The 11,127-nt window shown below is 43.1% G+C and overlaps 1 protein-coding gene across 4 annotated transcripts in view; it reads right to left on the reverse strand.

Annotated features, from left to right (window-relative positions):
- Window positions 1-246: 246 nt before the first annotated feature.
- The window catches only part of Thrap3 (thyroid hormone receptor associated protein 3), a 39,176-nt gene continuing 28,295 nt past the window's right edge, over window positions 247-11,127 (reverse strand). For all 4 annotated transcript variants that reach the window (XM_021200440.2, XM_029539650.1, XM_029539652.1 and 1 more), the window contains 7 exons: window positions 10,510-10,682; window positions 9,659-9,770; window positions 8,196-8,280; window positions 6,460-6,647; window positions 2,664-2,859; window positions 2,132-2,275; window positions 247-818 (listed from right to left, as the gene is read on the reverse strand). In XM_021200440.2, the coding sequence (XP_021056099.1) occupies window positions 597-818; window positions 2,132-2,275; window positions 2,664-2,859; window positions 6,460-6,647; window positions 8,196-8,280; window positions 9,659-9,770; window positions 10,510-10,682 (1,120 nt within the window). In that variant the 3' untranslated portion in view covers window positions 247-596. The remainder of the gene's footprint in view (window positions 819-2,131; window positions 2,276-2,663; window positions 2,860-6,459; window positions 6,648-8,195; window positions 8,281-9,658; window positions 9,771-10,509; window positions 10,683-11,127) is intronic.

Here is an 11,127-nt window from a genome sequence, read left to right on the forward strand (position 1 = left end):
CTTAACATACAAAACCGGTTTGTACAAGATCCAAGCAGTTTGGTCCCAAACTGAGGTGAACACTTCAATTTTTATTCACATGCTTTTGTTTCTCTTAAGAGTCAAAGTTGCCCAAATTAAAATCTTTACGCTAATATTACTATATATCCCCTAAAAAGGAAAAAAAGAAAAAATAAGGATTTCTTAATAAAACTCCAGACAGGAAGAGATTGAAAACCAAATTCCCATTTAGTTCCAAAAGAAATGAAATTAGGAAAACTTGGTTTCTAATTGGGGTCGGAGTGGGGGTGGGACAACAAAACCAAAACCAAGTCCAAGCCTCTGCATCCTTCTCCCTCCCCGCCCACCCCACACCCCACCAGCAGCAGGAGCCCAGGGTGTGGTCTGATCTAGGCTCGGTGGCAGAGTCCTGTTCTCTGTCCGGTGAGACGGACGGCACCAGGGACACGCTCTGCTGTCGTGGGATGGATTCTGTGTGGCTAGTGGGTTGTGGGGTGGGTGGGGTTTTCAGGATCTTCTTGAGGCTCCTTGTTTAGCTCCACCAGCCTCTCCCAGCGCCTTTCTCCCCCGGGCAAGGGCTCCATCAAGAGCGGACCCTACTCAGCTGAGGGCTGTAAACTGTCCTTCTCTTCTCTGTTCTCTGTCCCACTCTCATCGTCTTCTATCTCTCCCTCCTCCCCACTGAACTTGTCATGGGCCCACTTGGGACTGGTACTGGACTTCCGGAACATGAACCGGCCCCGCCCCCGGGGAAAGGCTCCTCGGCCACGGCCTCGGCTCATCCACTTGTCGCTGCCCTCGCCTTCCCGGTCATCATGCTGCAAGGAAAGAAAACTGGCGTCAGTGCTAGCACTCTACCCTGTACCCACCCACAGGCCAGAGCGCCCAGGTCTCCCCCAGCCTCCTTTTCTGCTCTTCTCCTTCTCCCACTCAAAGCTCCCACAGGCTCAGACCCAAGAACATCCCTGCTGTATCTAAAGAACTCCAAGGAACTAAAGCAATAGAGTGAACACTGCACAGTGATAGAATGATAGAACACCTTCAAAAAGCAGGAAGACCAAGAGACATCATCTCATTTAACCCCACCTACCCCACCACTACCATTATGTAAATACTACTAGTATTCACAATACCATTTTTCGAAAGAATTTTGAAAGTTATTATACTAACATATGAGATGGAACTGGGCCATTAGATAAAGAAGAGCTGGCAGACACACGTGAGGCGCCAGCACTTTCAAACCTCACACCCCAGGCTGCCCTCTTGTTATGTATCTCTCTTTGGCTGTACTAAGGAGGCAGTGTATTCACAGGAGAAAAAGCAGCCTGCACCTTGAACAGCCCAGTTCTGACATCTCCTCAGCAGAGGTAACAAAAAGGCAAGTGAGTGTAGTATTTTGAAAACCTGTACTAACAACCTCATCTAATGACTAGAAACATACTTCACAGTACAAGTACCACACTCAAAAGCCAAAGTCTTAGCTCCTGAAGGTCAGCCAAGCTGCCAGCTGCTTCTGTCCAAGGGCACAATGTGCCACAACGACCAGACCAGATCAGATGGGCAATGCTCCCTCAGGTGAAAAACAGAAGCAGGGAAGGGCCTTTATAGGGCCCTTCCTTTCACAACATCCCCACACCTATGTCTTCTAGAAGCTTCAAACTGGCTCCGAGCAACTGGGCACAACCCTCGGGAGTCACACAGGCCTGCTGAATCACAACAATGTCAAGAGTTACTGGCTAGGTAACAGTCCAGAGGAGAGAGAGAAGGACCCACAACTTAGGAGAGACAAACTCTCAGCTGCATTTCATTATGGTCTAGAACATGTCTAGAACTGCCTTTCTTATCAATCCAATAGCAGAGGGTGACAGAGATTGTGGGTGAGTGAGGAGTCAGAGGTCACAGGATAAGAAAGGCAACAGTAATGTTTCCTGTTTTGGAATCTATAAACACCTAGAAGAACCAAAACTGACTTAGCCCTCCAGAGAAGAGGCTGCACTATACTAACATATCCACAGTGCTCTGAGCCTGTATGCAAGTTTAGGCACAAGGTCAGACAGACCAATTAAGGCCTTCAAATGAGCACCATGTACAAAAGGCCCCCTGCCCTTTCTGGTTAGTCCCAGACACCTACCAAGTAATACTTCTTGCTCTTGGGTGTGTATTCTGGATCCCATTCTTCTTCCCGGCTTCTCTTTTGAAAATCATTGTTGCTGTTGTTGTTATTGTTACCAGAATAGTTTCCTCTGCCCCATCCTCTCCCTCTTGCTCTAAATTGCTGTAGGAATAAAAGAAGCAACAGGAACAAAGACTCGTGTGAGCAGTAGAATATCCCTTGCATTCTGTTAGAACATTTTGTGACAGGGAATGGGAAGCTGGCTTCCAGTCACTAGCACTTAAACTAGCTTCTACCCATTCCTTTCTCCACTCCTCCCAAGTAGACAGTCCAGGGGGTGTACTATACATAGCCAGAGGCCTTCCTTCAAGCAAGATCTAAGCTACTGGGAAAAAGTCTGGGGTGGGAAGGCTTTGGAAGTGATTAGAAACAGAAACAAGTGAACGTAGAAGCTTAGGAAGCCAAACAATCCACAACCGGCGAGCTCAGACTGAGGCGAAAGAACTGGTACTCTACTGAGATTTCATTAGGGTTAGGAAGAGGCCCTTACAAAGGTTCCCCGAGCTCTGCCGCCTCTTTCATTCGGACCCACGAAGTCTTTGGTCCCTAATCTAGATTTGTCGAAACCTGACGTGTTCTCCTCTCTCTCTTCTGCCTCCTCAGGGTACTCCTCTGCTTTGTAGGAATGAGAGGACTGGGAGGAGGAGGAGGAGGACCTGGACCGGTCTCTTGCTCTGCGGTGCTTCCTATATATAAAAAACAAAAACAAAAACAAAATCAAGACTGGTCTGGCAGCCAGCCAAACTACCAAACAACCAAGTCAACACCAACCTGTTCACTCCTTTCACCCCTACCCACCAGCAGACCTGGGGTTTTCTCCCTGTTCTCCTATTTTCAGTGATACAACAGTTTCTAGGCCCATGGTAAATATGCATCACGTGAAGAACACAAAACCACCATGGCCTCCATTATCAGTCTAACACATGAATTAACAGAGAAGCCAAGTAGGCCTGTGAGTCACACTGGCTGGCTCTGGTATTGCAGCAAAGCCCCTCTGTTAGTGTGTTGTCACTACTAGTACTCAAAAGAAAAGCTGTGCTGTGGGTGGGCGCAAGTGGTGGGTGGCATACCAAGGATGAAACTCCTTACTGATAAAACAAGTATTCAACAAAGTGACCAGAGAATGCCACATTTCTCAATGTTATAGGTGACAGAGCTGAGCAGAACCTTGATTCAAACTCAATTCTAATTAGCCCACTCCTGTTCTAACCACCTCGTACTGAGCTCAAACAGGCTGTGTTGTTAAGCTCAGAATAGGCAGCAACTCTTTCTGGAGTAATTTCTCTCCCTTTCCCTTCATCTGGGGGAAATTATAGACTAGACAAACTAGATGACTATTATGACTCATTGTCTATACACTACAGGATGGTGCCAACCCTGCCAAAGCTGACAGAGGAGTCTACTAAATGACTCTAAGGTATCAGAAGGACCAAGCTCCAGGTAAAGAGACCACAAAGTATTTCTCAGTTCTTCATTTATGAAAACCACTTTGGGGCTGGAGGGTTGGCCTAGCTATTAAGGGCACTTGTTTGACTACTGGCACCCGCGTGACAGCTCAAAACCACCGATAACTCCAGTCCTGGGGAGCTAACACCATTTCCTAGCTTCCTTCAGCACCACACATACGCATGGTACATAGACATTTGAGAAAAAAAACAACACTCATACACACTATAATTAAAAAAAAAAAAAGCACTTTGCCCTCTGTACTGGCTGGTTTTGTGCCAACAAAAAAGTGACACAAACTACAGTCATCACAGAAAGGAGCCTCAGATGTGATCCAGATATAAGGCATTTTCTCAATTAGTGATCAATGGGGGAAAGGCAGGCTGAGTAAGCCAGGGGAAGCAAGTCAGTAAGCAGCACCCCTCCATGGCCTCTGCATCAGCTCCTGCCTCCAGGTTCCAGCCCTGCTTGAGTTTCTGTCCCAACTTCCTCCAGCAATGGACTATAGATCTGGAAGAATAAGCCAAATAAACCTTTTCCTCTTCAACTTGCTTTCTTGTTGTGGTGTTTCATATAAAACTAGACTTGACATCCTTGACTAAGACATCCTCCTGCTTCCTTCAGCCCTCACTTATTTTAATATCTACTTATGAAAAGGAGAGACTTACAGTTGTTTTTCTCATTACCAGAATGTAAAAACCCAACCGCTCCAAAACTCAGTGCTATTTACTCCAAGAGTTTTAAGAAGACTTTCAAGAGGTCCCAATTTGAGCCAGACAGTGGTGGTGCACACCTTTCATCTCAGCACTCAAGAAGCAAGAGGCAGGTGGATCTCTGTATGTTCAAGACCAGTCTATCAAGGCTATACAGAGAAACCCTATCCTTGAAAGACCAAACACAAACCAAAACACCTGTACAGAGACACAGTAATAAGAATAGTCATGTAATCTAATCATTGTCCTTAACTCCAGCACTAAAGCATGCATTGTCCAAAGGAAGCCAAAAGGGTGTCCATTAGCTCGCCAGGGCTGGATGGTTCCAGCTTGTCATATGGGTGCTGTGAATCAAACAACTGCTTTTAATTGCTGATCCATATTGCCAGCCCCAAAGTGCTTTCTGTAAACTGCGGGTGGAGGGGTGGGGTCCTGGAGAGTGGCTTAGTGGTTAAGAGCACAGCACTGGCTGCTCTTCCAGAGGTTCTGGGTTCAATTCCCAGCACCCAAATGGCAGTTCACACATGTCCTTAACTTGAGTTCCAGGGGATTTGACACCCTCACACAACACAAGCAGGCAAAACACAAAGGCATATAAAATAGATATCTAGATAGATAAATAGATAGAGCCGGGCGGTGGTGGCGCATGCCTTTAATCCCGGCACTTGGGTGGCAAAACAGGAGATTTCTGAGTTTGAGGCCAGCCAGGTCTACAGAGTGAGTTCCAGGGCAGCCAGGGCTACACAGAAAAACCCTGTCTTGAAACCCACCCACTCCCCAAAAATTATATAAACAAATAAAAAGAAAGAAAACTACAGAGTATCTTGAGGTGTCTACTTCTGGAAGCTTGGTACTTCTGACACAGAGTGATTTGGCAGCCCTGTTACCATTCTTTGTTAGGGCTGGCACTGCCCTATAGAAACCTGCTCAAACAACTTATTCAAAGTTACCTTGCAACTCACAGGTAGGCATATTTCAGAAAGAACCAGCAGAATTACCTTTTTACACTCAATCCTAAGGTTCTTGTGGGAATTCACCCCTCTTCACCAGTAACAACGCAGTGCACATTTATCAACCCAACCTTGGGAGGTAAATAAGGATCAGGCATTTAAGCCACCCTTAGACACCCGAGAGAAACACCTGCCAGTTCAAGTTCAGAACAGCAGAGGTGCTGCTTTTTGAGAAGGTAAAGGCTAAGACTCTGCTTCATTGAATGAAAGGTGACCAAAACTGTAGAACCTTCAACGGTGCACTGGGTACACTTAAGATGTATGTATGTAGCTCAGCTGGAATACACTTGGCAGAGTATGCGGAGGGCACAGGGCTCACTCTCTAGCACCACAAAAAAAAATTCCATGGCACTGACACGCTATGTTGTCCTACATAATTAATGACTACTTTAAGAAATATTTGGAAGCCAGGCGTTGTGGTGCACACCTTTAATCCCAGCACTTGGGAGGCAGAGGCAGGTGGATTTCTGAGTTCGAGGCTAGCCTGGTCTACAAAGTGAGTTCCAGGACAGCCAGGGCTACACAGAGAAACCCTGTCTCGGAAAAAAGAAAAAAAAAAAAAAAAAAAAGAAATATCTGGAACACTTCTTTTGAACTATCTGTGAAACTAGTTTAAAAGACATTTAACATCAACAATTCTCTCCTATCTAGTTCTAGCTGGTTAGTATTTGTATTCAACAATAATGACTTTCTAAACTATAAGTACACTGAGAAAATGTTCAATGAGAAAGACCATGTCCATCAAATAACCTTTCCAATGAATCTCCATACCATCCTTACCAGCATTAATTTCTTGCACAAAGTTAACATTACCTAGATATAGAAGTTCTATTTGTAAGTTAGAAATCTTCTCTTTGACTATTACATGGTATTTAAGACAAAGCTGCAAATGCTTTAATTCCTAACCAGTGTACCACAAGAGCCCAAAGGAACATGTATGTGCTCTCTCCTGTAATCTCAATTTCAGTATCAGAGGAGGAGCAGTCTGAGTAGTTTGCTCTACATAGTAACTTCTAAGCCAGCCAGGGTTTTATGTTCAGACCTACAGCCACCCAAACAGTGTGGTGTGGAGAGACTCTACTCCAGAATCTAGGGTAACAGGCACGGCATCACGTACTTCTGCTTCTTTGATCCTTTGTGGGTTTTCTCTGTCTTTTCAGTTGATCTTTCTCTTGAGTGGCTAGAGTCTCTGGAATCCACTGACTCTCTTGATTTACCTCGCTTAAGATCTCTCTCCTTATGTTTTTTACGACGTTCAATATCAAGGCGAAGATCAACAGGATCATCTTTGTATTTTCCCTCAGCCTGCCAAAAAGATGTCAAAATTACGGTTTTGGGATCCAGAACTGCTGACTCACTCATTCTCAATGTGGTTTCTACTAATGGAAGCCCTGGGGATCTAAGAGCCTCGACTAAGCCTTGGTTTGTTGTTGTTATTGTTTTGTTTGGTTTTCCAAAAGAACAACAAGGTGCTATCTCTTGAAAGTGCTGTATGTGAATCTTATTTTCCTGTGTCCCAGTAAGGACCGGCTAGGTGTTCACGCCAAGATGTCCAAAATCAGCTCTGGAAGGTGTTTTTATTAAGTTTTTATATAGGAAATGCTTACTTCTTTCTACCTAAAGCAGCTACCCATTACTGTGTGGAACTACCTCAAAGTATTTTAAGAATTAGAAAAGAAAAGCATAATTGGCCAGATTAACTCTGCAATGGCCTTTAGTAACACCTGGGGAAATTCATGAAGGCAAATGCCTAAGAGACAGCATGCACTGGGACTGATCTAATGGAAACATCCCTAACTGGAAGCTGTCCACTCTGTATTAAACATCTTATATACATGAACCATAGACTTCTCGATGCAATAATATTTCATTGAAAGTAATAGCAAGAATGATAGGAAGGTTTATTATCAATCTGCTTCTGAGAGGGTCTAAGCCAATAAATAGACAAATAAATGACAACAAAGAACAAATGCAGCCACCGCTCCTTGGGCCACTAGACAGCATCACTGAGAAACTGGCTGTTGGAGGCATGGAGCACAGACTTCTGCTGCTTCACTAGGGCCAGGCATATGGAGACAGGGAAAAGGGGTAGAAGACCAGAGATTGCACAGGTGTCTCAACACTTTCAACCAAAAAGACAAATTTGTTTGGAAAATGTTAAAACAGCATTAAAAAAAAAAAAAGGTTTCAGCAGCATAGAACAGCCATCTTTCATTCCAAATTTCAACTGTATATATGAATGATGGTCAATAAATATTAAGATCTTAAAAATTCCATCTATTTACAGTAAGAGACTGCATGAGTTTAAACCTCTTAATAACAGTATTATGTGCACATCATTGCAAATATAGCCAGGCCATTTTAAAGTAACAGTAATTGACAGATGATATGGTACAATGTTAGGAAAAAAAAAAAAAAGCGCACCAGCTGTTCAACACAGTCTACTGAGTTAAGATATGAATATTTCACTCTGCTCTGACATGCATGTCTTTCTGAAATCATGGTTGGAAATAGTGCATGTAGACAGTTGATTTGATAATACTTACAAGCAGAAAAATATCACAAAAAGTTTCTTCTCTCATCATGGGCACTTGTTCCAAAACGCCTCTCTTTTTTTTCTCAAGCTCACCTCAATAGACTCTGGGGTCATTTACCATATTCTAACCACTTCACAAAGGTTGTTGATACATTTTAATAAAAATTAACCCTTTGTAGTTCATTTTTAGAATTATGCCCATCCTTAAAAGAAAAACACAAACTTAAGTAGAGAGTAATTTAAACAAACACATTTCTGTCAAGTTCATGCCCAACGCACTCATTTTGTTGAAATTACTGATCAAAGCAACAGTTCACCTTGTAGCCAGGTTCCCGTGGACTTTTCAATTCCTCATGAGTCAAACCATGCTTTCTGAATGTACTGGGAGAAATGTCTATCCTCCTAAAATTAAAAATAAAGAAATCGTATACAATTCTACAGAATATTGGTTAACATTCTAGATCCTAAGGTAGGTAAAGGAGTCATAGACAGACATAAGTACTTTATTTGTATTTGTGTGTGCCTGTGCACTCACATGCTCATCTTTAATGCACAACCTACAGCAAGTGAGGGGATCAGAGGACAACTTATGCGAGTAAGTTGGCAACATGCAGTTTTACAGGCTGAGCCAAGTTCCTTTATTTAGGGGGTGGGGTGGGAGAATACTAACCTTAGAGCTTTGTACAGACCAGGCAAGCACTCTACCACTAAGCTATGATCCCCAGCACACTATTCTTGCTTTGTTTTTGAAACAGAATCTATGAAGTCATACACAGCTCTCTTGTAACTCGCTATGTAGACCAGGCTGGCCTCAAACTCAGAGATCTGCCTGCCTCTACCTCCCAGTGCTGGGAGTAAAAATGTGTATCGCTATACCCAGCCTCTGTTCCTTCCCAATAGTGCTACTAGTTTGCAAGATAGATTCAACCTTAGATTTGCTTATAATCATATCTACTGCCCTAACTACATATATATGTTCTGCTAAACTCAAAGACCAATTCCCATCTTGAGAATCTGATTATTTCCATTATTTCTCTGTAAGACTGGCTCTAGGTAAGAAACTGCCCTAGGCTGACAGACCCCACTAGATGCTGTACCTAAAGATATTTTTTACAAACTTGGTCTTCCCCAATACTAAGCTGATTAACTACTAAAAGCTACTAAGGAAGGACTTACAGGTATGATCAACTTTGTTTCCTTACAAAATCTCCACGTGCCTAACAAATTCCCTAATTACCAGTTTTTTAAAAAAGAATTATTTATTTTATGTATAAGGAATGCGTACACTATAGCTATCTTCAGACACACCAGAAGACAGCATCAGATCCCATTATAGATGGCTGTGAGCCACCATGTAGTTGCTGGGAATTGAACTTAGGACCTCTGGAAGAGCAGTGTTCTTAACTGCTGAGCCTTCTCTCCAGCCCATTAATTACAAGTTTTAAAACTGCTGGACCTTACTTAAACCTCTTGAGATAAGTCAATTTTAAGCTTCTCCCTCAACCATCTTTTCCAGCAAATCCTCCTAAGCAATACATGAAATATGTAAGGTTGCGTAAAGAAGTCAGTATTTATTCTTACTACAGGAACCTCAGGTTCACTGGGCCTAATATGATGAGTACAGCCTTCAAAGCATCCTTTCCACCCTCAAATACAAACGTCCCCAAGAGAATATTAGCCTAAATTTAGGACTGAAAGCGAGTTAGAGAACCCATCAAGGTGAGTTTAGTATCAGATGACAAGTTTTATCACAACCTCAGTGTAAGGTTGAGGACCCCACCTGTGTATCTCTGGGCTTTTCTTATTTTTAGCTGCTTCTTGTTCATTTCCTCTCTTTAGGTATTTAGTAAAGCGTTCATGCAATGTCATTCCAGAGGATCCAAAGTGATGCTCTGTTAAGAGTCAAAGAAATACATTAATAGACTACCAAAAGCAGGTACAAAGTTCAACTCCCCCAAGAACCTGTAGCCACAGAGATACAACTCAAGTATTCAAACCCAAGTAATACACTGAAAAAAAAAGAAAGAAAAGTGTCTGGTTCAGAAACAATCCAATGCTGGGTTTCTAGTTTGCTCCCTGTCTTAGAAACATGATACCAGGACAAAGACCCTGGTGCTCACCTCCCTTTGGGGCACAGGACCAATTATTACTTGAAGTTCACTCTAGACTGAGCCTGTAACCAGCCAAGTTCAGCTTTCTGAATCATTGCTCTTGGCAATTTCTAAACCTGCCCACCTCCATTTTCTCAGGGGGACAAGAGAACTTGGGAAAGAAATGTTACTGTTCTCCCAGAGGACACAAGTTTGCTTTCCAGCAACCTTCTCAGACAGCTCAAAATCTAATGTAACCCTCACCTTCTTCTGGCCTCCACACGAACCTCTATCCCAGACACATACACATAAATAAATATAGAACAAACCTTTAAAAAGTCACTCTTCATACTTTGTGTTGAGAATTTTGTTATCATGATTACAGATTGCTAGCATTTCAAAGCACTCATCTCTATTCAAACATGGAAATTTCTCACTGAAGTCTTTCCTCTACCTAGCCTGTAGCTTTAACGGTCCTTGCGGCTTCCTCACCCCCTAGTCATCCTGTTTTAGGAAGACAAACAGGCAGACATCGACTCACCTTTAACATGATGAACAATGGTCACTATGTGCTGGGCAAACAATTCCGAGGGGCTGCGCTGAGACTGGGCTGACTGAATGTGCTGGAAGATGGAACGGAATTCCTGCTCCTTTTTGTTGCTATGGACTAGATCCCGACAGAGTTTTCGTTCCTGAGCCAATAAACCACTAGGTCTGAAAAACAAATATATGGAGATTCAGTGTAACAAGAGATACAGAAAGTCTTTAACCTAAAATTCTTAAACCATAAAAATAGAAATCCTAACTTTCAAGATAGCCTTTCCCCCAATGTAAATGAAGGCTGGCTGTGAACTTGTGATTTGTTCTGCCTCAGCCTCCTGAGTACTGGGACTGCATGAATGGGCCAGCCTTTCCAGGCTTGGGGGAGGGTGTAGAATGCTGGGCATCACAGCCAGGGCCTGGCATATACTAAGTATCTGAGTCTTCCAACACTGAACCACAGCTTCCTCTTATTTTGTGCCAGGGAGGGGAGGATGAAAATGTGTGGAACACACAAGTAAAAGTCAGAAGACAACTTGTAGGAGTCATTTCTGTCCTTCCAGATCACCAGGCTTACTGGATCTTGCCAGCCCCTCCTTCCTTTTTTTTTTTTTTTTTT

This window comes from Mus pahari, chromosome 6 (genome assembly GCF_900095145.1).
Source record: "Mus pahari chromosome 6, PAHARI_EIJ_v1.1, whole genome shotgun sequence".
NCBI lineage: Eukaryota > Metazoa > Chordata > Mammalia > Rodentia > Muridae > Mus > Mus pahari.